The following is a 26,516-nucleotide window of genomic DNA, read 5'->3' as shown; positions in this document are numbered from 1 at the left end:
TCCTGGCCATGTAGGCTGGGGTGAAGACTGGATTTTACTCTGCGTGAGGTGGGACGGTGTTGAAGGGTTTTAAGGAGAGGAGGAACATGATCTGGTGGATGATTTAAAAGCAGCACTCTGGCTGCTGTGTTGCGAGTGAGTAGTAGAGGCAAAGAGGAGAGACAAGGAGACCAGTCATCAGGCTTTTGTGGGAATCCAGGAGAGAAAAGAAGATGGTTGGAGGTGGTGAGAAATGGTTGGATTTGGTTACATTTTGGAAGTAGAGTTGACGGGATTTGCTTATGGATTGGATGAAGGGTATGAGGGAAAGAGAGGACTCAAAGATGCCAAGGTTTGGCCCAAGCAACTGGAAGGACTGAGTTGTCATTTACTGAAATGAGAAAGAATGTAGGAGGAAATCCAAGAGTTAGATTTTGGACATATTAGATTTGAGATGCCTATCCAAGTAGAAATCCAAGTCTAGAATCGAGGGATACCAATTAATTAATAATTCAGTGAGTGCCTGTCGAGGGGCTTATGAAATAGCAGAAGAGAGAACATTTTACTGGTAAGCTACATTAAAGGTAGTTTAAAGGTACTACATTAAAGGTAGAAAATTATGAGGAGAAATAAGTAAAACAAAAGGGAGCACAAGGGAGGATGAGACGACTTCTGACAAGGGCAGTCAGAGAAAGTCCCTTTCCCTTCCTTGCTTGTAGGAAGCCTGTGTCCCCTTGATGAGCCTTTGGTGGCACTCACAGGTATGTGGTTGAGAGGTGTTTTCAGTGGGTTGTGGAGGGGAGGGCACTCAAAAACAGGGTCTGGGCCTTCCCTTTGTGTCCTCAGTGCCTGGCATAAGTCTTGGCATTTGGTAATTATTTGATGGATGAACTTCCCCTTTCTGAGCCTCAGTTCTTCATGTATAAAATGAAGAGGTTGGACTAGACCAGTGCCCTGGAATCAACTGGGAAGCTTTTTAAAAAAATGCAGGGATCCATCCCAGGCCTACTGAATCAGAATTTCCACAGTGGAGCCTGGGATTCTGTGTTTTAAAGTCACTCCCCATGTTATTCTTTTGCAGTCAGTCCAGCAGCAGTCTGCAGACGGGCATTTGGAAGCCACTGGACCAGGTCATTTCTGAGGTCCACTTCAGCTCTAACATCCTGTGAGTCTTGTTAGAATGCTTGCACTGCAATTCTGTTCTTGGGAAATGGAATTTTTGGTTGGGGTGGAAGGGCTTAGACAGGGAGAAGAGAAGCTGCCTCTGGGTGACGGACATCTTGGGCAGGGCAGGCAGGGACAGGTGTATCAGCCAGGGTTTGGAGAGGCTTCAAGGAAAGGTTCTGGGAGGGGTGGGAGCAGTGACAGCCCCCATAACATTGGGAACCAGGTGTGTTAGGCCCTGGACATAGAGGTAAAGGATATGACCCCAATTTTCGGGAGACTCACAGACTGATGAGAAAACTTAGGATCCCAGCCTACTGTGGGAAGTGCTGCCATAGAGGAAGGGAGGAAGGGAGGAAGGGAAGGGCAGAGGACTCAGAGAAGGCATCCAGGAGGAGGGGCCCTGGAACAGGAGCTTGGGGATGAGGAGGAGTTCTCGGGCAGATTTATGTTTGGGGCCACTCAGGAGGAACAGCTCAAGCTCTGACACCAGTGACTGAAATGTACCCTGGGAAGTGGCTGGAGAGCTGGACACAGACCAGATGGGAATGGCTTCTGCACACTGGAAGAAGAGTTTACTTACTGAAGGTGATGGGGATTTTGAACTGGGACGTCTCTGTGATCAGATAAGTGTTTTACAGCAACCATTCTGGCAAAATATGCATTGGCAGGACTAAGACCAGATAGAGGAAAAGACAAGTGAAACGCTTTGTTGTTTTGCCTGGGTCTGTTGGGGCACCTGTTTTCTTGTATACTGCTGAGAATCTCTTTGGGCTGTTCTTTGCTAATGATTAGAATGCCAGGTGCCTCATGAAATGAAGCATTGACCACTGATTGACTCAGAATGTCTGTGACTTGGGATCACTTAGACCTATAAGAAGGCCTCAGATGTGTATTCAGGAGGGCAGTAGTATATATGTGGCAGAGAGTCTGCTTGTCTACATTAGGACTTAAGTTTTATGTAGAAATCCAATAGTTCTAGATTAATTTGCCCAGCTGTTGTAGCCTAGCCTGTTCAAGGTCTCAGAGACCCTTCAAGTTAGTTTAATTTTACATATTAAACCAAGGCCTGCCTAAGATCCTTACATAGGTAATTGGTGACAGCATAGGGGTGAAAGTTAGTTCTCTGTGGTTCACAATTTCTTATTCTTTTAGCTCTACTATTCCCAGTCTGGGGCTTCATCCTGGGTCCAGGAACATGGAACTCTTTTTTTCTGTTCCTTTTGATCCAGCTAAAGTTTCACTGAGCTCCCTTCTCTACCACCCATAGAAGCAGTGTCTCTTTCTGATCAGTGTTCCAGCCAGAGTCCAGATTGAAGTTCCTGCAAGTCATGGGAGTAGCAGCTTGCTCTTGTGCTTGCTTGCTCATTCTCTCTTTCCCCTTTCCCAGTTTCCATTCCTGGTACAGAAGTTCTCCCACCTGGGAACAAACTCAAGTACTTTCTTAGGGTCTGCTAAATAATCTCTCTCTCTCTCTCTCTCTCTGTGTGTCTCATACAGTTTGAGTTATTTTTTGCTTTATTATCCCCTGGGATGTTCCTTCTGAAATAGAAAGCTGGGGGAAATTTTATTTATCCGTTTTTATTTATTTATTTATTTTCATAAATTTATTTTATTTTTGGCTACATTGGGTCTTTGTTGCTGCACGTGGGCTTTTCTCTGATTGTGGCGAGTGGGGGCTACTCTTCGTTGTGGTGCACGGGCTTCTCATGGCGGTGGTTTCTCTTGTTGTGGAGCACAGGCCCTACGTGTGCGGGCTTCAGTAATTGTGGTACACGGGCTCAGTAGTTGTGGCTCGCGGGCTCTAGAGTGCGGGCTCAGTAGTTGTGGCACGTGGGCTTAGTTGCTCCGCGGCATGTGGGATCTTCCTGGACCAGGGCTCGAACCCGCGTCCCCTGCATTGGCAGGCAGATTCTTAACCACTGCACCACCGGGGAAGCCCCTATTTATCCATTTTTAAACTCTTAACTGTTATAACAATAATTGAACACAGTTTATGTCAATATCTACGCCATATTCAGTCATGTGGGGCAGTAGGGTAAAGAGTTCACCTACAGGTTGTAAAACATACATACTCATCCTTCCTTCTAGTCCTCATCCAACAAGGTGGCAAATAAAAGGAAACAATTTTGTTGTTTCACAGCCCAGTGTTCCCTAAATCATGTGGTCTTTCATTTTCATCGCATAAATCTGTGATGTTATTTGTTTCCTTGTTTCATTAGACAGAATACACTGAATCAGACTTTTCTTAAATTTGGAGTGTCTCTGCCCCCTTGATGTTCTGTTATTGCTGAACTTAATATTATTAAGAAAAACAGGTGGGGCTTCCCTGGTGGCGCAGTGGTTGAGAGCCCGCCTGCCGATGCAGGGGACATGGGTTTGTGCCCTGGTCTGGGAAGATCCCACGTGCTATGGAGCGGCTGAGCCCGTGAGCCATGGCCACTGAGCCTGCGCGTCCGGAGCCTGTGCTCCTCAACGGGAGAGGCCACAACAGTGAGAGGCCCGCGTACAGCAAAAGAAAAAAAAAAAGAAAAACAGGTGACCAAGTTTAACGTTATTTGAAATTCAAAGGCTTCAGTGCTGAGGGAAAGAAAGCTCATGGATTTAGTGACAATTCCTTGTTTTTAGTTTCTCAGAGCCTTTTAAAAAAAAAATTCTAGATTTGAATAAGTGTGGATGTTACTACATTTATATATTTTACCTTTAACAATATCAGTATATTTTCTGACTAATGGATTAAGTTGTTGTTGTTGGTTTTGGTCTATATCTTTTATTTACTTCAAACTTCAAAAATGCTGCCCTCTGCTCTCTAGTGTTTGAGGTTTGATGAACAAACCTATACTTCAATTATGTTCCCCCTTTCCTCTAAATCTTCATCTCTCTAGAATAAAATAAGAGTTCTAATTTTTAGGCTCTTATTAGAAAGCTCTTCCATCTACTCAGTCTCATTTATCAGGACCTTTTCCAACTCTCATACATCTTTCTCTCTTTTTTTTTTTAAGAAGATGTTGGGGGTAGGAGTTTATTAATTAATTAATTTATTTTTGCTGGGTCTTCGTTTCTGTGCGAGGGCTTTCTCTAGTTGTGCCAAGCAGGGGCCACTCTTCATCACGGTGCACGGGTCTCTCACTATCACGGCCTCTCTTTTTGCAGAGCACAGGCTCCAGACGCGCAGGCTCAGTAGTTGTGGCTCACGGGCCTAGTTGCTCCGCGGCATGTGTGATCCCCCCAGACCAGGGCTCGAACCCGTGTCCCCTGCATTAGCAGGCAGATGATTCTCAACCACTGCGCCACCAGGGAAGCCCTGGTACATCTTTCTTCAAGTGTGGGGAGCCAAAACTGCTCAGCACATCTCTCTGTGGACACTGAGTGGTTGTGAATAAGGGCAGGATCACAAGTTTTATTTTGTTTCCAGTGTCCTTTCTGATAATGCCCAGTGTTTTCTGGGCCTTTTGTGATGAAACATGCAACATGGTGTCTTAAGGGAACAGTCTAAGCTGATGCTTCTTTATCGAACAGTTTAGCTTAGAACCCATTATTCTAACCATAACCATGTACATTCTAGTATAATTGGAATTGGTTTTCCCTAAACGTTCCTTCACATTTGCTTTCACTAATGCTACTTTGCCATAATTTCGCCTATTCATACAGCCTCCTTAGAACTTGTCTTTTAATTTCGCATTTTCATTTCTGGAACAGCTTTTAGGCCATTTGCAGTCTTGAAGGTTTCATTTTATTGCTTCAACAAATATTTATTGACTGCCTAATGGAGAATGCAGTGGTGAATGAGACAGATAGGTCTCTTCCCTCATGAATCTTACAGCCTAATGTTTTTCTGCTAGATTATTGGTTCCCAAAGCATTGAGATCTCCTTTTCAAATTAATTTTTTCATGGACTCTCATTCAGTAGTGGTGTTTTTAATGGCTGGTCATTGGGAACACATTTGTGGATATGAAGTTGGGTCCCCAGTGGGTTGGGAACTATCATTCTAGGCAATTTATGAAAGCATTGAGCTCCAGTCCAGAACTGGTCAATGGGTTAAAAAACACCGTCGTTCATGGTTTCCCATAAATGACAATCACATAAAGACAAACATACATGCAACATGGAATTCAGTTTGTTGTTTTTTTGGTGGAATTTTGGCATTAGAAATTCTGCCTACTAGTTCTGCCATAATCATATTGTTTTTATCCCCTCAAAGAATTCGAATAGGTTAATTAGGCCTGATGAGGCCGTTTTAAAATTAAGGTGTTCTTCCCTCCCTCTCACCTAGTTGATATGTTTATTTAACTGTTTGGCAAGATTTCCTGGGCAGCTAGTAGACCCTGTAATAAATACTGGGTATTTATATTCACTTTAACATTTTTTTAAGTTTCCAGATCTTCCCTGAATTGAAACTTACCCTGAGAGGATACAGCGTCAGTCTGCCAGTTCACCCCCAGGGGGGTTGTATGTATCGTAGCATGGTTCCACCTTCTCACCTTTGAGTGAAATTTGCTCTTGGCCTAGGGCTTAGAGAACCGGGGGAGCCTGCCTTGTCTGTTGACTAGGCCATTCTAGATTACTGAGTGAGCTCACCATGGCGTGGATCTAGCTTGTTCAGATGCTTCAGGGTAAACCCTGCTGAGTGCTCTGCAGGGTGAGCCATGGTTCCTAGGCTGGTATTTGTGGACATGGGGCAGGGGCCATCACCTCTGGGTCCTGAGTACTGCCCCCAGGCAAGGTAGGCAGGCAGCCGTCTGTGGTTTGCTCTTTCCAACTTCGGCTGCTTGCAACAAGTTGCAGACATTGGTGTATGCTGAAGCTTTTTATTTTGACTACACCTTTAATTTTAATTAAGTTACTTCACCGATTTTTCTAGCTGGCAGTCCCTTGCTAAGTCATGCCAGATGTGCTTAAAGAGTTTTATAGTGATGATTTTTTAGAGTCCTCTGTAAGAAGCTCCCCAAATTTTTTTTTAATATAAATTTACTTATTTTATTTTATTTATTTATCTTTGGCTGCGTTGGGTCTTCGTTGCTGCATGTGGGCTTTCTCTAGTTGCGTGGGTGGGGGCTACTCTTCATTGCAGTGCGTGGGCTTATCATTGCAGTGGCTTCTCTTGTGGAGCTCAGGCTCTAGGCACGAGGGCTCTAGAGCACAGGCTTGGTAGTTGTGGCGCATGGGGCTTAGGTGCTCCGCGGCATGTGGGATCTTCCCGGACCAGGGCTTGAACCCGTGTCCCCTGCATTGGCAGGTGGGTTCTTAACCACTGTGTCACCAAGGAAGCCCCAAATGCCTCAAATTTTTTTGGCCTGCCTAATTTCTTCTTTTCATAGGTTAAAAATATAATTTAATAAAATTACTTAAGCAATAAAATTGGAAATAAATCGTTTGAATAAATAATTTGAAAATGTAGATAAAAAGGAAAAAATAATTTCATTATCTGTTGAGATATTTTTGACATTTTAGAGTATTCCTCTAGGCCTTTTCATAAGAACTATGTATAGTAAAAAATTTTTTTTTGTTTTAAATAGAGATTGTACTGTGTGTACACTTCAGTATCTTTTTTCTGCATTTTAGGAGCATTTCTCATAGTCTTAAATATTGATCTATAATGATGCCTACCTAGTATTTAATTGTGTAAATAGACCATAATTTATTGAACCAACTTCCTATTGTTGGGACTTTAGGTTATGTCTCCTTTTTTGTTATAAAATAATTTTGTTATAAATAATTCTGTAATGATTATTTTTGTCACATGCATCTCTATTTCCTTAGGATAAATAACTGGAAGTGGAATTATTGAGCCTTATGTATGTATTGCTAAATTGCTCTTTAGACAGGTTGTATCAATTTCTATTACTTTCAAAAATGCTTATTTTGCTACATCTCTGCCAACACTGGGGATTATTAGTTTTTGAAAACTTTGGTCAATTTAATAAGCCAAAAATGTTTCTCATTATTTCAATTTGTGTTTCTCTATTTTTTGTGAGGTTGCAACTTTTGTTATGCATGAATTGTCCATTTGTGGTTGTTCTTTTTTTAACTGCCTGCTCATCACTTTTGCTTATTTTTATAATATGTTGATTATCTTTTACTAACTACTTTTTAAGGACCTTTTACATATTAATAAAGATATTAATGATAGTAATTATTAAACGTTGCAAATATTCCTTTTGGTTGTTTGCTTTTTAACTATGTGTTGGTAGGTTTTTGATGAATAGAACTTTTTATTGGTAGTCTTTTTCTTTGTAGTTTCTCCTTTGCTTTTTTTTTCTACTTTGGTTTTTTTTTTTTTTTTTTTTTTTGGCTGCGTTGGGTTTTCTTTGCTGCGTGCTGGCTTTCTCTAGTTGCGGTGAGCAGGGGCTACCCTTTGGTGCTTGGGCTTCTTATTGTGGTGGCTTCTGTTATTGCTGAGCATGGGCTCTAGGTGCACGGGCTTCAGTAGTTGTGGCGCACGGGCTTAGTTGCGCCGCGGCGTGTGGGATTTTCCCGGACCAGGAATCGAACCTGTGTCCCCTGCATTGGCAGGCGGATTCTTTTTTAAACATCTTTATTGGAGTATAATTACTTGACATTGTTGTGTTAGTTTCTGCCGTGTAACAAAGTGAATCAGCTATACGTATACACGTATCCCCACATCCCCTCCCTCTTGCATCTCCCTCCCACCCTCCCTATCCCACCCCTCTAGGTGGTCACAAAGCACCGCACTGGTCTCACTGTGCTATGTGGTTGCTTCCCGCTAGCTATCTGTTTGACATTTGGTAGTGTATATATGTCAATGCCACTCTCTCATTTCGTTGGCAGGCGGATTCTTAATCACTGCGCCACCAAGGAAGTCCCTCTCCTTTGCTTTTATAACAGGGTACATTTTGATTAATTTCTACTTTCTACTTATAAACAATGCGATACTTACTTTAGAGCAGAGTTTAAAGAAATACAGACACTTGGGCACACTGTGAGTCTTTTTTTAAAAATATTTATTTATTTATTTATTTGGCTGCACCAGGTCTTAGTTGCAGCGTGCAGGATCTAGTTCCCTGATCAGGGATCGAACCCGGGCCCCCTGCATTGGGAGCGCGGAGTCTTAACCACTGGACCACCAGGAAAGTCCCCCACTGTAAGTCTTTTAACAGTTATCGATTGCTGCTGATTTTGGTTATCCTTACTAGGGCTAAATAGAAAACAGGATTTGATCTTTGGCTTTTAAAAGTATCAGCCTTGGTATTTAAAATTCAAAGGTTATAAAAGTTTTTCCTGCTGCTGATGTTGAGCTGCCACACAATTTATTAGCTCTGATTTTCCTAGCAAAAGATACCTTTTGCTCTGACCTCTGACCATTCTTGGCCAATCCCTGAGATTTCTCTGTGTGAAGAACATCATTACTTTCATGTTGTATCTCTCTGCTTCAAGCCTCTGTGACTTGGAGTTAAACAGTAGTAGGCTTCTCGATAATCCTTGCACACACTGCCAGCTACTACCCCTCCTCCCCCACAGGCTTTTCCCAGCCCCTTAAGAAGACTAATCTATTCCACCCTTCTCCCTCAATCTTTTTTTCCTAGACTGAAAGGGGGTGGGGGGGAGTTGGAGATAAGCTTATAAAGCAAATACCACATAGGTGTTTCCTTATAGTTGGGATCAGCCTGCAAAGTAGTTCACTTGGTATTGGGATGCTGATTGCTTCCACTGATATCCAGTATATTCCTCTCGCTTATGGGCTCCAACAGTTTTATTCCACCAAACAATCATTTGTTGTCCAGAAACTTTACATCTCATTTCAGCGAGATATTCTGCCCACTCATATTTAGTTAACTGGTATTTCACTTTATTAGTATCTACCATAATTAGATACCTTCCCAATGGGGCGGTCTGTTTCATTTTCCGTGAGAACTCTTAAGAAGGCAGATGTGTTTTGTTGGGGCTTGGTGGGGTGGGACAAGAAACCAAACCTGCAAGCCTGTTGATCCCATGGGATGGCAATAGATATATCTCTGCCAGCTGTTCCCCTGTGGTTCTAATTTTTGTTCTTTTCTTTATTTTCCCTTTTTAAAATTATAAAGGCAGTCTACCAGCACACACACACAAAAGTTGTGAAAAATTAACACACCAGTGATCCCACCACCCTGCATAAATTACTTTTCTCTTTTAATCTTGGCTCAAATGGATACTTAGTTTTACATTGTCATAGTTTGACAACATTTTTGTATGTGTTTTTTATTTTAATCTTAACACTGTAAGTAATTTTTCATGTTGCTACATAGATTTCATAATTGGGATTTTTAATAACTACATAATAGTCTATCAGTTACTTAACCATTCCCTGTCCTTGGACATTGAGATTCTTTGTGTGTATGTGGATGTCTCCTTTTTGTGTTGTTTTAATAATGCTGTATACTTTTGCATATAACTTTTGGGAATTTTTGTTCTTAGGATAAATTTCTGGCAGTGGGGTTCCTGGACCCAAGGATTTGCCCCTGATCTGGTTCTGTGCAGCTACTGTACTGCTTTCTAAAAGAGTTGTGTCAATCTGCATCCACAAAGGCTTTCAGTACAAACATGGTGTAGGAAATACTTACGCAAATAAGGCTCTGGGATGCTGAAGCAGATGCAGGATTTATGGGCTGAACAAGGGAGATAGTGGGTTTTTTTCTTCCTCTTTCCAGCAGGTTTGAGCCAGGCAGCTTCATGTCTTATCTAAGTGTGAGTATTTTAGTAACTTCCTAAGGGAAGGCCTCTTTCGTAGGGCCTTGGGTTTCCTCCTTTGCAGTAGTTTTTGTAGCTCTGCTTCTACAGATCATGAAGGAAACAGGTGGATTTTCTTTCCTTTGTGTATTAAGTTAAAATAAAATTTAGGGCTTCTCTAAAACTATTCTCTGGCCAGTTTGATAACTGTGTGTTTCTTTGAGAGTCACCCTGTCCCTCAGGTTTAGTGATTCATTCACCAACCAATAACAGATTTGGGGTGAAAATTAAGGAATCAAGCAGACACTGACTAGAGAAAAAAATACCTAGGGGATGACATAATCTGCTAGAGTTTGTTTAATCCTGGCAGTGGTAAATCATTTTGGATTTGCTTGGATTCATGCAGCAAAAAACCAAGTTATACAAAGTTAATGATTAATTACTAAAAGTAAATTAGCAGAAGTTATAGCCAAGTCTCATATGAACCAGAAGTTTTCTAAAGAACGGAGGTGCTGAGCCATGCTTTTTTTTTTTTAAAGGGCTGAGTGATTGGTTTTTTGCTAATGCTTATGATCATCGAGTGATGATATTCTCTGAGAAATTGAGAGAGTGTGGTGTGAGTGTACCCTCTTTTTGGCTCTGCAACCAACCAGGAATTTCAAGGTATTAATGCAGGCTTGTCACTACATACTAACTTTTCTTTCCACTCCTCCCCCAATGTCCCCAGCATTTTGGAAACCTGTTGGGGTAAAACTCAGGTGTGTGACTTCCCATAGCGTGGGGATTTGTGCATGTGTGTGCTGGCTGCATGTGTGTTAGCGAGATGGGTTTGTGATGAAGATGATGCTGGACAGAGCCCAGTGGGATCCTGGTGATCACTGATTCTGTTCTCTGTTTCTGTTACAGCCCTTGCCAGCATCCAGCCATGGGGGATATGAAAACTCCAGATTTTGATGACCTTCTGGCTGCCTTTGACATCCCAGACCCCACCAGCCTTGATGCCAAGGAGGCCATCCAGACCCCCAGTGAGGAGAATGAGAGTCCCCTCAAACCTCCAGGCATGTGTATGGATGAGAATGTGTCCTTGTCTCACTCAGGATCAGCCTCAGATGTGCCAGCCGTGAGTGTCATCGTCAAGAACACCAGCCGCCAGGAGTCATTTGAAGCGGAGAAAGACCACGTCGCTCCCAGCCTCCTACACAATGGATTCCGGGGCTCGGACCTGCCTCCAGATCCCCACAACCTAGGCCACAACTGTGGGAAGTTTGATTCCACTTTCATGAATGGAGATAGTACCAGGAGTTTCCCCGGCAAGCTGGAACCTTCCAAGTCAGAGCCCTTACCAACTTTTAACCAGTTCAGTCCAATCTCCAGCCCCGAACCCGAGGATGCCATCAAAGATAATGGGTTTGGGATAAAGCCCAAGCACTCTGACAGTTATTTCCCACCCCCTCCTGGGTGTGAGTCTGTGGGGGGCCCGGTCCTGGAGGCTCTGACTAAGTTTCCAGTCCCAGAGCTGCATATGTTTGACCACTTTTGTAAGAAAGAGCCCAAGCCAGAACCCCCGCCCCTGGGGAGTCAGCAGGAGCACGAGCACGGTGGGCAGAAGGCAGTGGAGCCTCACAGGGAGCTAGATACCAGTCGATTCTTTGGGGAAGCTTTGGAGTTCAACAGCCACCCCGGCCACAGTATCGGAGAGCCTAAGGGGCTTGCCTCGGAGCTAGGTACCTGCTCGTCAGTGCCCCCTAGGCAGCGTCTTAAGCCAGCTCATTCCAAGCTGTCCTCTTGTGTTGCAGCATTGGTGGCCCTGCAGGCTAAACGAGTGGCCAGTGTCACCAAGGAGGATCAGCCTACCCACACAAAGGATCCCTCAGGGCCCACAAAAGAGGGCTCCAAAGGCAGCCCCAAAATGCCCAAGTCACCAAAGAGTCCCCGGAGCCCTCTGGAGGCCACTAGAAAAAGTATCAAGCCATCAGACAGCCCTCGGAGCATCTGCAGTGACAGCAGCAGCAAAGGCTCCCCTTCTGTGGCTGCCAGCTCCCCACCAGCAATTCCCAAAGTCAGAATCAAAACCATTAAGACATCATCAGGGGAAATCAAACGGACTGTCACAAGGATCCTGCCAGACCCTGATGATCCCAGTAAGTCCCCTGCTGGGTCACCTCTAGGAAGCGCCATTGCTGAGGCCCCGAGCGAGGTGCAAGAGGATGAGGTCACTGCCCTGTCTGGGGCGGAGCACTTTCTTGAGGTGGGCACAAATTCAGGGAGCCCTCAGGGTGACAGGAAGGGGGATGAGAGCATGACAAAAGCCAGTGAATCTTCAACTTCCTGCTGCAGCTCTGGGTCCTGGGGCCCAAAGGGGGCTGCCTCGAGCTCACAGATGGGCAAGAAGCAGCAGCAGAGCACAGCACTGCAGGCATCCACCCTGGCCCCTGCCAACCTCCTGCCCAAAGCCGTGCACCTGGCCAACCTGAATCTGGTCCCCCACAGTGTGGCCGCGTCCGTGACGGCCAAGTCCTCAGCACAGAGGCGGAGCCAGCCACAGCTCACGCAGATGTCGGTGCCCCTGGTCCACCAGGTGAAAAAGGCCGCCCCACTGGTTGTGGAGGTCTTCAACAAGGTCCTCCACAGCTCCAACCCCGTGCCCCTCTACGCGCCAAATCTCAGCCCGCCTGCGGACAGCAGGATCCACGTGCCGGCCAGTGGGTACTGCTGCCTGGAGTGTGGGGATGCGTTTGCCTTAGAGAAGAGCCTGAGCCAGCACTACGGCCGGCGGAGCGTCCACATCGAGGTGCTGTGCACACTGTGCTCCCAGACGCTGCTCTTCTTCAACAAGTGCAGCCTGCTCCGGCATGCCCGTGACCACAAGAGCAAGGGTCTCGTCATGCAGTGCTCTCAGCTGCTTGTGAAGCCCATCTCTGCGGACCAAATGTTCGTGTCGGCCCCCGCGAACTCCATGGCACCAGCAACCCCGGCTCCCCCCTCCTCCCCCAAACATGGCCTCACTTCAAGCAGTGCCAGCCCCCCACTTCCAGCTTTGCCGCTCTACCCAGACCCTGTGAGGCTCATCCGGCACAGTATCAAGTGTCTCGAATGTCACAAGCAGATGCGAGACTACATGGCTATGGCTGCGCATTTCCAGAGGATGACGGAGGAGACCGAGGGGCTGGTAAGCAGACCCTCTCTGTGATAGTTGTCAGGCCCCTGGTTCGCATGGTTCCATGACTGGGCATGGAGAGAGAAGCTCATTGATGTGGGGCAGTGTGGCATCTTAAGAGTCCTAGAAGACGAATCTGGCTTGCTGGTTAGCGACCCACCTGGATATTTAGTGCTTGGTGTTTATTGGGAAAAGCATCCTGCCCACAACTGAGGGGAGACCCTGAAGATTTAACGAGTGTATTTATGGACACTCCGCTCCCACTCCAGTGGCCTCTCAGGGTCCATTGTTGGGCCGGGGCTAGGGCTCTGCTGGATGGTCCCCTGGTCTCTGGCAGCTGTCAGCACAGTCCTTGCACGTGCCCAAAGAACTTGGGGGCCTCTGCCAAGTGCATAGGTGCATCACTGCCCTGCGCCTCTGTCTGTACTTCTAAGAACCTTGTCTTTACCAAGTTGTTGTGCCCCACGGTGGACATAGCTGTTTTTGCAGAATCCCTTTGGGGAAGCTGTCATAGGGCCAGTAGCAGGGTTGATGTGGAAGGAGAGTAGACTGACATGTGGGCCCTGAGTCAAAGGCTTTGGGGCCTCTTCCCTTCATCTCTGTTCTCACTACTAAGAAAGCAGCTGCCCTTATCTCTTGTTCCAATTTCTTGGTTATGCTTGATGAGAACTTGATAAGTGTGTGAGTGTGTGTGTGTGTGTGTGTGTGTGTGTGTGTGTGTGTGTGTGAGACTTAAGGCATTCCATGCTGAAAACACCCTTTGGCACCTTGTGTGTCGGTTGTTGTCTGTATTAGCAAGGTACTCTGAAGAAGCAGGCCTCCAGAAGGCTCTTCTCTTCCCTCTCCAGGTGGCTCCCTTAACAACTTAGCCAAGCCCAGACCCTCACCAAGCCTCCCTAAGCCAGGGCCACAGAGACCTGGAAGGAAAGCAGACCAGCTCTTTTTACTTCAGTTCACAGTGACCCACGCACCTGTTGGTGTCTTGATGAGCTCTGCCCTTGTTTATCGAGTGTCCCCCATGTGCACAGAGGCTCTGTGTCAAGAGCAGGGTTGCCCGTAGGAGGAAGTCGCACCATTCTTCCAGGAGCTCACGATGGCTCAGCAAGGGCAGGGCTCCCCACCCGAACTGCTAGAGTGTGTGGCAGGCTAAGGGCTGAAATCAGGCTTGTAACATAGTTGCATAGAGTTCCTCAGAGGGACTAATTCCTCGTGGTTCCAGGCATAGGGAGGGTGCCACGTGGACATGACATTTGAGCTGGACCTGCAGGGATGAGTTTGGAGGAGGGGGAGGGGCAAGGGGTGTTCCAGGTATAGGGCAAAGGTATGGGAAAGTGCAAAGTGGTTTGAGGAACAGTGAGTTCTTGGGAGTGAGACCAGCCTTGGGAGTGTTGGGCTAGAGACAGGAGGTAGAATTCAGTAGGCAGCCCCCGAAAGGGGCCAGCAAGGTGCCGTAAGTCCCTGTTGCCTCTCATCTTCACCTTCTCTGTTTCAGTTGGCATTTTCTTTCTAATGAGTCAGGTGGAGTGTGGGTCCCCCAGGCCCTTTCCTCTGGGGCTTCAGGTATTCCTGCTGTACCAGCATGGTTGACTTGGACAGGATCACTTCTTCTGGGTCATCTGATCAGAACCTTTGCCAGTGAAGGTCTGATACCTGTGCCTGTGGTTTTTCCCCCACACTTTTCTTCACTCGCCTTTTAAAATCTGAGCAGGCTAAAGTCTGGGTGTAGGATCCCAGGCTGGCACCCTTCTCATCCTGCATCTTCTCTGTGTCATTCTCCTTCAGTGGGAGCTGGACAAGAGGGCCCCCCAGAGGGAAAGGGAGGGGTTGCTGTGAGGCTTCTCAGTCCAGCTCTGTTCTCTCACAAAATCTCCTGCCAATAAATGTGGCCTTAGAGTCTCAGGGAAAGGGGAAGGCTTGAGTTCTGGGATCAAAATCTAACCTTGATGGCTGTTGGCTTTGGGTTTCCCAAGATGGTACCCAAGCTTTAGGCCATATGAGGGGCAGGCAGTGGACCAGTGGGTGGGGTTGGGCTCCACTCTGCTGGAGAGACTGTAGGACAGCATGTTTGGGCCTTTGACTTCTTCCTGGGAGTCTGAACCACTTATGCCTCCCTCTGCAGTAGCTGGACGGGTCCTTCCCCTTACATTCCAAGCCACCTTGTTGGGCAGATGTCAGCACAAAGAGATTATTTCTTCTTGTTCTTAAGCTTTTGTTTAACTATGTCATTATCACACCTAACAAAATTAATAACAGTTCCTTAACATTGTCTAATACAATTCATATTCAAATTTTCCATTCATGTCAAAATTGTCTTTTTACAGTTGAGCTTGTTTTGAGTCAGAATCCAAATGTGGACCAAGTGTTGTGTTTGTTTGTTATATCTTTGAAATTTCTCAATCTAGAGCAGTACCTTTTCCTACTCCACCCAACAAGGGCCCCCCGCTCCCCCTTATTTTTCACATCACTGTTTTGTTGAAGAAACTGGTTCGTGTGTCCTGAGAACTTTCCAGGACAATTCTGGGTTTCACTGATTGCTTCCTGAGAATTTTTCAGGATAATTTTGAGTTTGATTGCTTCCTCATACGGTTAATTTGTTCTATACCCCATATTTTATCTGTAGGCTAGAAGTTAGCAATGAAGACTTGATTAGATTCGTCTTGAGGAATGGGAAATCTGTGTTCTTCATAATTCATTACTTCAGGGAGGCACAATGTGCTTGATTATGTCCGTTTTAATGATGCTAAACTTGATCAGTGAGTTTAGGTGGGTAATGTTCAGATCCCTTCCTTATAAAGTTTCCTATCTTTTTACCTAATGATTTTAGCAGCCGTTAATAATTGCTGCTTGAGTCAGTAATTTTATTAGGAGTTGCAGGAGGTTGTTTTAAATTTTATTATTTCTTTCTTATTTATTAGCTGGAATTCTGTATAAAATCTTTTCCTCTTCCTTGAGGGCTATTAGGTTACCCTGAAATACAGTTTATGTTGGAAAAGTGGATAAATTTGTTTCCCTCAGTTAACAGTTTTCACAGTAGTGAATTGATGCCCCAACAATCTTAAATGGTGTTTTGAGAGTCCCTCCTCTATTATTTTTAAAAATTGTGGTAAAATACACGTAACATAAAGTTTACCATCTTAACCATTTTTTAAGTGTACAGTTTAGTAGCGTTAAGTATATTCACATTGTTGTGCAATCAGTTTCCAGAACTCTTTTCATCTTGAAGAACTGAAACTCTAAACCTATTAAATAACAACTCCCTATTCTCCCCTCCCCTTTCCCCCTGGCAACCACCATTCTACTTTCTGTTTCTATGAATTTGACTATTCTAGGTAGCTCACATAAATGGAATCATACAGTGTTTGTCTCTTTTTGACTGGCTCATTTCACTTAGTATAATAGCTTCAAGGTTCACACATGTTTTAGCATTTGACAGAATTTCCTTTCTTTTTAAGGCTGAATAATATTCTGTTGTTGTATATACCACATTTTGTTTATCCATTCATTCACTGATGGACACTTGAGTTGCCTCCAGTTGTATTATGAATAATGCTGCTATCAACATGGTGTACAGATATCTTTTCAGGACCTTACTTTCAATTCTTTTTTTGTGGGATCAAGTATTTTATTTTATTTTATTATAGTTGCTGTACAATGTTATGTTAGTTAGAAGTGTACAGTACAGTGATTCACAATTTTTGAAGGTTATACTCCAAAATTTATAGTTATCGTAAAATATTGGCTATATTCCTTGTGTTGTACAATATCAGTTCTTTTGGGTAGATATCCAGAAGTGGAATTGCTGGATCATATGGTAATTCTATTTTTAGTTTTTCGGGGAGCCCCCATACTGTTTTCTACAGTGGCTGTACCATTTTACATTCCCACCAATAGTGCACATGGGTTCCAATTTCTCCACATCCTCACCAGCATTTGTTATTTTCTGTTTTTTTCATAGTAGCCACCCTAATCGGTATGAGGTGACTTCCTCTATTATTTTTAGTGGTAGTGTTATAATGAACTTATTGGTTTCTATATATTCAGTATGTTTATGTGTTCAGTCATTCTTTTTTTTTCTTTTCCATTATGGTTTTATTACAGGATATTGAATATAGTTCCATGTGCTACACAGTAGGACCTTGTTGTTTATCCATTTTATATGTAATAGTTTGCATCTGCTAATCCCAAACTCTCAATCCATCCCTCCTTAATCCCCTCAGCCCCTTGGCAACCACAAGTCTGTTCGCTATGTCTGAGTCTGTTTCTATTTCATAATAAGTTCATTTGTGTCATATTTTGGATTCCACGTATAAATGATATCATATAGTAGTTGTCTTTCTCTTTCTGACTTAATTCACTTAGTATGATAATCTCCAGACCCATCCATGTTGCTGCAAATGGCATTATTTCATTCTTTTTTGTGGTTGAGTAGTATTCCATTGTGTGTGTGTGTGTGTGTGTGTGTGTGTGTATACGTACGTGTGTGCATACATACATACCACGTCTTCTTTATCCATTCATCTGTCCAGAGACATTTAGGTTGCTTCCATGTCTTGGCCATTGTAAACAGTGCTGCTCTGAACATAGGGGTGCATGTATCTTTTCGAATTATAGTTTAGTCTGGGTATATGCCCAGGAGTGCGAATTGCTGGATGATATGGCAACTCTATTTTTAGTTTTTTGAAGAACCTCTATACTGTTTTTCATAGTGGCTGCACCAATTTACATTTCCACCAACAGTGGAAATGTTGCTATTTGTAGACTTTGTAGACTTTTTAATGATGACCATTCTGACTTGTGTGAGGTGGTACCTCTTTGTAGTTTTGATTTGCATTTTTCTAATAATTAGCGATGTTGAGCATCTTTTCATGTGCCTACTGGCCGTCTGTATGTCTTCTTTGGAGAAATGTCTGTTTAGGTCTTCTGCCCGTTTTTTGATTGGTTTGTTTGTTTTTTTGTTGTTGAGTTGTATGAGCTATTTGTATATTTTGGAAACTGAGCCCTTGTTGGTTGCATTGTTTGCAAATATTTTCTCCCAGTCTGTAGGTTGTCTTTTTGTTGTGTTTATGGTTTCCTTTGCTGTGCAAAAGCTTATAAATTTGACTAGGTTCCATTTGTTTATTTTTGCTTTTATTTCTATTGCCTTGGGAGACTGACCTAAGAAAACATGGGTACAATTTATGTCAGAGAATGTTTTGCCTACATTCTCTTCTAGGAGTTTTAAGGTGTCATGTCTTATATTTAAGTCTTGAAGCCATTTTGAGTTTATTTGTGTGTATGGTGTGAGGGTGTGTTCTAATTTCATTGATTTACATGTGGCTCTCCAGCTTTCACAGCACCACTTGCTTGAAGGGACTGTCTTTGCTCCATTGTATAGTCTTGTCTCCTTTGTCAAAGATTAATTGACTGTAGGTTTGTGGGTTTATTTCTGGGCTCTCTATTCTGTTCCGTTGATTCATGTGTCTGTTTTTGTGTCAGTACCATGGTGTTTTGATTACCATAGCTTTGTAATATTGTCTGAAGTCTGTGAGGGTTATGCCTTCTGCTTTGCTCTTTTTCCTCAGGATTGTTTTGGCAATTCTGAGGCCTTAATGGTTCCATATAAGTTTTAGAATTATTTGCTATTTCTGTGGAAAATATCCTGGGTAATTTGATAGGGATCGCATTAAATCTGTAGATTGCTTTGGGTAGCATGGCCATTTTAACAATATTAATTCCTCCAATCCAAGAGCATGGGATATCTTTCCATATCTTTGAAACATCTTCGGTTTCCTTTATCAGTGTTTTATAGTTCTCATCACATAAGTCTTTCACCTCCTTGGTCAGGTTTATTCTTAAGTTGTTGTTGTTTTGTTTTGTTTTTAATTAATTAATTTATTTATTTATTTGGCCGAGTTGGGTCTTTGTTGCTGCGCGTGGACTTTCTCTAGTTGCAGCAAGTGGGGGCTACCCTTCGTTATGGTGCGTGGGCTTCTTGTTGTGGAGCATGGGCTCTAGGCGTGCAGGCTTCAGTAGTTGTGGCTTGCAGGCTCTAGAGCACAGGCTCAGTAGTTGTGGCGCACGGGCTTAGCTGCTCCGTGGCATGTGGGATCTTCCCGGACCAGGGCTCGAACCCGTGTCCTCTGCATTGGCAGGCGGATTCTTAACCAATGCTCCACCACGGAAGCCCCCTGTTGTTTTTTTTTTAACATGATTTTTTTTAACATCTTTATTGGAGTATAATTGCTTTACAATGGTGTGTTAGTTTCTACTTTATAAAAAAGTGAATCAGTTATACATACACATATGTCCCCATATCTCTTCCCTCTTGCGTCTCCCTCCCTCGCACCCTCCCTATCCCACGCCTCTAGGTGGTCACAAAGCACAGAGCTGAACTCCCTGTGCTATGCGGCTGCTTCCCACTAGCTATCTATTTTACATTTGGTAGTGTATATATGTCCATGCCACTCTCTCACTTTGTCCCAGCTTACCCTTCCCCCTCCCCGTATCCTCAAGTCCATTCTCTAGTAGGTCTGCATCTGTATTCCTGTCTTGCCCCTAGGTTCTTCTGACCATTTTCTTTTTCTTTTTCTTTTTTAGATTCCATATATATGTGTCAGCATATGGTATTTGTTTTTCTCTTTCTGACTTACTTCACTCTGTATGACAGTCTCTAGGTCCATCCACCTCACTGCAAATAACTCAGTTTCATTCCATTTTATGGCTGAGTAATATTCCATTGTATATATGTGCTACATCTTCTTTACCCATTCATCTGTTGATGGACACTTAGGTTGCTTCCATGTCCTGGCTATTGTAAATAGAGCTGCAATGAACATTGTGGTACATGACTCTTTTTGAAGTATGGTTTTCTCGGGGTATATGCCCAGTAGTGGGATGGCTGGGTCCTACGGTAGTTCTATTTTTAGTTTTTAAGGAACCTCCATACTGTTCTCCATAGTGGCTGTATCAATTTACATTCCCACCAACAGTGCAAGAGGGTTCCCTTTTCTCCACACCCTCTCCAGCATTTATCGTTCGTAGATTTTTTGATGATGGCCATTCTTACTGGTGAGATGATATCTCATTGTAGTTTTGGTTTGCATTTCTCTAATGATTAATGATGTTGAGCATTCTTTCATGTGTTTGTTGGCAATCTGTATATCTTCTTTGGAGAAGTGTCTAATTAGGTCTCTGCCCATTTTTGGATTGGGTTGTTTGTTTTTTAGATATTGAGCTGCATGAGTTGCTTGTATGTTTTGGAGATTAATTCTTTGTCAGTTGCTTCATTTGCAAATATTTTCTCCCATTCTTAGGGTTGTCTTTTCGTCTTGTTTATGGTTTCCTTTGCTGTGCAAAAGCTTTGAAGTTTCATTAGGTCCCATTTGTTTATTTTTGTTTTTATTTCCATTTCTCTAGGAGGTGGGTCAAAAAGGATCTTTCTGTGATTTATGTCATAGAGTGTTCTGCCTATGTTTTCCTCTAAGAGTTTGATAGTTTCTGGCCTTACATTTAGGTCTTTAATCCATTTTGAGTTTATTTTTGTGTATGGTGTTAGGGTGTTCTAATTTCATTCTTTTACATGTGGCTGTCCAGTTTTCCCAGCACCACTTATTGAAGAGGCTGTCTTTTCGCCACTGTATATTCTTGCCTCCTTTATCAGAGATAAGGTGACCATATGTGCGTGGGTTTATCTCTGGGCTTTCTATCCTCTTCCATTGATCTATATTTCTGTTTTTGTGCCAGTACCATACTGTCTTTTTTTTTGTTTGTTTTTTGCTGTATGCAGGCCTCTCACTGTTGTGGCCTCTCCCGTTGTGGAGCACAGGCTCTGGACGCACAAGCTCAGCGGCCATGGCTCACGGGCCCAGCCGCTCCGCGGCATGTGGGATCTTCCCGGACCGGGGCATGAACCCATGTCGCCTGCATCAGCAGGTGGACTCTCAACCACTGCGCCACCAGGGAAACCCCATACTGTCTTGATTACTGTTGCTTTGTAGTATAGTCTGAAGTCAGGGAGCCTGATTTCTCCAGCTCCGTTTTTCTTTCTCAATTGCTTTGGCTATTCAGGGTCTTTTGTGTTTCCGTACAAATTGTGAAATTGTTTGTTCTAGTTCTGTGAAAAATGCCAGTGGTAGTTTGATAGGGATTGCATTGAATCTGTAGATTGCTTTGGGTAGTAGAGTCATTTTCACAATGTTGATTCTTCCAATCCAAGAACATGGTATATCTCTCCATCTATCTGTATCATCTTTAATTTCTTTCATCAGTGTCTTATAATTTTCTGCATACAGGTCTTTTGTCTCCTTAGGTAGGTTTATTCCTAGATATTTTATTCTTTTTGTTGCAATGGTAAATCGGAGTGTTTTCTTGATTTCATTTTCATATTTTTTATCATTAGTGTATAGGAATGCCAGAGATTTCTGTGCATTAATTTTGTATCCTGCTACTTTACCAAATTCATTGATTAGCTCTAGTAGTTTTCTGGTAGCATCTTTAGGATTCTCTATGTATAGTATCATGTGATCTACAAACAGTGACAGCTTTACTTCTTCTTTTCCAATTTGCATTCCTTTTATTTCTTTTCCTTATCTGATTACTGTGGCTAAAACTTCCAGAACTATGTTGAATAATAGTGATGAGCGTGGACAACCTTGTCTTGTTCCTGATCTTAGTGGAAATGGTTTCAGTTTTTCACCATTGAGGACGATGTTGGCTGTGGGTTTGTTATATATGGCCTTTATTATGTTGAGGAAAGTTCCCACTATGCCTGCTGTCTGGAGGGTTTTTATCATAAATGGATGTTGAATTCTGTCGAAAGCTTTCTCTCCATCTATTGAGATGATCATACGGTTTTCCTCCTTCAATTTGTTAATGTGGTGTATCACGTTGATTGATTTGCGTGTATTGAAGAATCCTTGCATTCCTGGGATAAACCCCACTTGATCATAGTGTATGATCCTTTTAATGTGCTGTTGGATTCTGTTTGCTAGTATTTTGTTAAGGATTTTTGCATCTATATTCATCAGTGATATTGGCCTGTAGTTTTCTTTCTTTGTGACATCTTTGTCTGGTTTTGGTCTCAGAGTGATGGTGATTTTGGAAGAGTTTGAGAAGGATAAATGTTAGCTCTTCTCTAAATGTTTGATAGAATTCACCTGTGAAGCCATCTGGTTCTGGGCTTTCATTTGTTGGAAGATTTTTAATCACGGTTTCAATTTCAGTGCTTGTGATTGGTCTGTTCATATTTTCTATTTCTTCCTGGTTCAGTCTCCGAAGGCTGTGCATTTCTAAGAATTTGTCCATTTCTTCCAGGTTGTCCATTTTATTGGCATAGAGTTGCTTGTAGTAATCTCTCATGATCCTTTGTATTTCTGCAGTGTCAGTTGTTACTTCTCCTTTTTCATTTCTAATTCTATTGATTTGAGTCTTCTCCCTTTTTTCTTGGTAAGTCTGGCTGATGGTTTATCAATTTTGTTTATCTTCTCAAAGAACCAGCTTTTAGTTTTATTGATCTTTGCTGTCGTTTCCTTCATTTCTTTTTCATTTATTTCTGATCTGATCTTTGTGATTTCTTTCCTTCTGCTAACTTTGGGTTTTTTTTTTTGTTCTTCTTTCTCTAATTGCTTTAGGTGTAAGGTTAGGTTGTTTATTTCAGATGTTTCTTGTTTCTTTTGTTTTGTTTCTTGTTTCTTAAGGTAGGATTGTATTGCTATAAACTTCCCTCTTAGAACTGCTTTTGCTACATCATTTTTTTTGATGTGATTGTGAAAGGGTTTTGCTTTTTTTTTTTTTACTTTCCCTCTCTGATATTTCATTGTTAGTGTAAAGAAGTGGAATAGATTTCTATGTTACTCTTGTACCCTGCTACCGTGCTGAATTTGTTTATCAGTTCTAGTAGTTTTTTTTTGTTTTTTTTTTTTGCGGTACGCGGGCCTCTCACTGCTGTGGCCTCTCCCGTTGCGGAGCACAGGCTCCAGACGCAGAGGCCCAGCCGCTCTGCAGCATGTGGGATATTCCCAGACTGGGGCACGAACCCGTGTCCCCTGCATCAGCAGGCGGGCTCTCAACCACTGCACCACCAGGGAAGCCCAGATCTAGTAGTTTTTGTGTGGAGTGTTTAGGGTTTTCTCTATATAGTATCATGTCATCTGCATATAATGATAATTTTACCTTTTCTTTTTTTTTTTGCGGTACGTGGGCCTCTCACCGCTGTGGCCTCTCCCGCTGCAGAGCACAGGCTCGGGACGTGCAGGTCCAGCGGCCATGGCCCATGGGCCCAGCCGCTCCGCGGCATGTGGAATCCTCCCGGACCAGGGCACGAACCCACGTCCCCTGCACCAGCAGGCGGACTCCCAACCCATGCACCACCAGGGAAGCCCAATTTTACCTTTTTTTAAAAAACTAAATTTATTTATTTATTTTTGGCTGTGTTGGGTCTTTGTTGCTGCACGTGGGCTTTCCTCTAGTTGGAGTGAGTGGGGGCTATTCTTCATTGCAGTGTGAGGGTTTTCTCATTGTAGTGGCTTCTCTTGTTGAGGAGTGTGGGCTCTTGGTGTGCGGGCTTCAGTAGTTGTGGCACACAGGCTCAGTAGTTGTGGCTCATGGGCTCTAGAGTGCAGGCTCAGTAGTTGTGTCGCACAGGCTTAGTTGCTCCGTGGCATGTGGGATCTTCCCGGACCAGGGAATGTGTCCCCTGCATTGGCCTGCAGATTCCTAACCACTGTGCCACCAGGCAAGTCCCAATTTTACCTTTTTTGAAAACATTTTTATTTATTTTTAGTTTTTGGCTGTGCCCCATGGCTTGTGGGAACTTAGTTCCCCAACCAGGGATCAAACCCATGCCTCCTGCAGTGGAAGCATGGAGTCTTAACCACTGGACCACCGGGGAAGTCCCTATCTGTTTCTTCTTGATTCAGTTTTGGTGAGCTGTATGTTTTTAGAAACTTGTTCGTTTCTTCCATGTTGTCCAGTTTGTTGGCGTATAGTTGTTCATAATATTCTGTTATGGTTTTTTGTATTTCTGCAGTATCAATTGTTATTTCTCCTCTTTTACTTTTTACTTTGTTTATTTGGGTCTTCTCTCATTTCTTCTTGGCGACCTGGGCCAGAAATTTGTCAATTTTGTTTACCCTTTCAAAGAACCAGCTCTCGGTTTTATTGGGTTTTTCCTATATTTTTTTTAATCTCTATTTTATTTATTTCCTCTCTGAACTTTATTATTTCTTCCATCTGCTGACTTCAGGTTTTTTTGTTCTTTTTTTTTTTTTTTTTTTTTTTTTAGCGGTACGCAGGCCTCTCACTGTTGTGGCCTCTCCTGTTGCAGAGCACAGGCTCCAGACGCGCAGGCTCAGCGGCCATGGCTCACGGGCCCAGCTGCTCCGCAGCATGTGGGATCTTCCTGGACCAGGGCACGAACCTGCGTCCGCTGCATTGACAGGCAGACTCTCAACCACTGTGTCACCAGGGAAGCCCTTGTTCTTTTTTTTTTAATTCTTTTAGGTGGTAGGTTAGGTTGTTTATTTGAGTTTATTCTTGCTTTTTGAGGAAGGCCTGTATCACTATGAACTTCCCTCTAAGAACTGCTTTTGCTGCATCCCATAGATTTTGTATGGTTGTGTTTTCATTGTCATTTGTCTCAGGGTATTTTAAATTTTCCTCTTTGATTTCATCATTGACCCGTTGGTTTTTTAGTAGCATGTTGTTTAGTCTCCATGTAATCATTTTTTTCTCATTTCTCTTTCTGTGGTTGATTTCTTGTTTCATGCCCTTATGGTCAGAAAAGATGCTTGAAATAATTTCTGTCCTCTAAAATTTGTTGAGGCTTGTTTTGCATCCTAGTATGTGGTCAGTCCTAGAGAATGTTCCCTGGGCACTTGAAAAGAATGTGTATTGTGTGTTTTTTGAATGTAATGTTCTGAAAATATCAATTGGTCTACCTGTTCTATTGTATGTTGTTTAGGATCTCTGTTGCTTTATTGTTTTTTTGTCTGGAAGATCTGTCCGCTGATGTGAGTGGGATGTTAAAGTCTCCTACTATTATTGTATTCCCATCAGTTTCTCTCTTTATGTCTGTTAGTATTTGTTTTATACATTTGGGTGCTCCTGTATTGGCTGCATATATGTTAACGAGTGTAATATCCTCGTTAACAAAAATTGATCCGTTTATCATTATATAGTGTCCTTCTTTATCTCTCATTTTGGCCTTTGTTTTAAAGTCTGTTTTGTCTGATATGAGTATTGCTACCCCTGCTTTCTTATCATTTCCTTTTAAATGAAATATCTTTTTCCATCCCCTTACTTTCAATCTTTGTATGTCCTTCACCCTAAAGTGGGTCTCTTGTAGGCAGCATATTATAGGCTCTTGTTTTTGTTTTGGTTTGTTTTTTAATCAACAGTCTGCCACTTTGTGTCTTTTGATTGGAGCATTTAGTCCATTGACATTTAAGGTAATTACTGACAGATATGTATTTATTGCCGTTTTAAACCTGTTTTCCAGTTGATTTTGTATTTCTTCTTTGTTCCTTTTTCTGTTTTTCCTATTGTGGTTTGATGGTTTTCTTTTGTGTTATGCTTGTGTCCTCTTCTTTTTGTTTTTTTGTGAATCTGTTGTATGTTTTTGATTTGTGAGTCATTCTTTTTTAAAAAAAATATCTCATGGGTATTTATTTTATTTTTTTATAAATTTATTTATTTTTGGCTGCATTGTGTATTCGTTGCTGCACGTGGGCTTTCTCCAGTTGTGGCATGTGGGGGCTACTCTTCGTTGTGGTGCACATGCTTCTCAGCATGGTGGCTTCTCTTGTTGTGGCGCGTGGGCTCTAGGTGCACAGGTTTCAGTAGTTGTAGTGTGTGGGCTCAGTAGTTGTGGCCTATGGGCTCTAGAGCGCAGGCTTAGTAGTTGTGGCGCACGGGCTTAGTTGCTCTGTGGCATGTGGGAACTTCCTGGACCAGGGATCAAACCCGTGTCCCCTGTATTGGCAGTCAGATTCTTCTTTTTTTTTTCATTGTTGTACACAACACTTATTGTTTTTGCATTTGCTGCCAGGAATGTTTGCCATGAGTTCACAGCCAAGTTGTAGATAGTGATCTGTGACCCTCAAAGCATGACGGTGTCCACTCTTCCTGAGTCCATACCTGGACTCAGTCTCCACTTGGCTTGTTTGGGTTGGTTTAAGCTGTAAGCTGATTCAAACCTTTCTACACAAGCTGTGTATACATTCCAAACACAGACCATCTATCACCCTGGTCGTGAAGTCTGAGAGGAACAACATAAAGTGGTTTATAGCACTTATTGATTTTAACTTGGCTCATGTCCCAAACTAGTTAGGAGATAAGGCATTCCTCAGCAGGCAGGCAGATTCTTAACCACTGTGTGACCAGAGAAGTCCTGTGAGTCATTCTTTTTGATGCTTAGTTGTCCCATCTTTGATCCGTGGGAGCCCCTTCAAGCTGGCTCCTGTGTCCTTTTGATATGAACTCATTAAACCTTGAGAAGCTTTCTTACTTTGAGCCCCAACAAGATGTCCTGGGCACATTTCTTGTACTAAACCTAGAGTCAGTTGTTTTTCCAAG

The 26,516-nt window shown here is 43.0% G+C and overlaps 1 protein-coding gene across 6 annotated transcripts in view; it reads left to right on the top strand.

Moving 5' to 3' along the window:
• Positions 1-26,516, top strand: part of ZNF592 (zinc finger protein 592) — a 59,481-nt gene that overhangs the window by 16,933 nt on the left and 16,032 nt on the right. For 2 of the 6 annotated variants that reach the window (XM_032621405.1, XM_032621406.1), the window contains 3 exons: positions 1,061-1,144; positions 1,610-1,731; positions 10,715-12,977. In XM_032621405.1, the coding sequence (XP_032477296.1) occupies positions 10,734-12,977 (2,244 nt within the window). In that variant the 5' untranslated portion in view covers positions 1,061-1,144; positions 1,610-1,731; positions 10,715-10,733. Of the gene's footprint in view, positions 1-698; positions 741-1,060; positions 1,145-1,609; positions 1,732-10,714; positions 12,978-26,516 lie in introns of all 6 variants that reach the window. The other 4 variants (XM_032621403.1, XM_032621402.1, XM_032621404.1 and 1 more) reach the window with 3 other exon arrangements.

Source organism: Phocoena sinus, chromosome 2 (assembly GCF_008692025.1).
Source record: "Phocoena sinus isolate mPhoSin1 chromosome 2, mPhoSin1.pri, whole genome shotgun sequence".
NCBI classification, from domain to species: domain Eukaryota; kingdom Metazoa; phylum Chordata; class Mammalia; order Artiodactyla; family Phocoenidae; genus Phocoena; species Phocoena sinus.
Note: the sequence above shows the minus strand (reverse complement) of the source record. Positions and strands in the feature narration are given on the sequence as shown.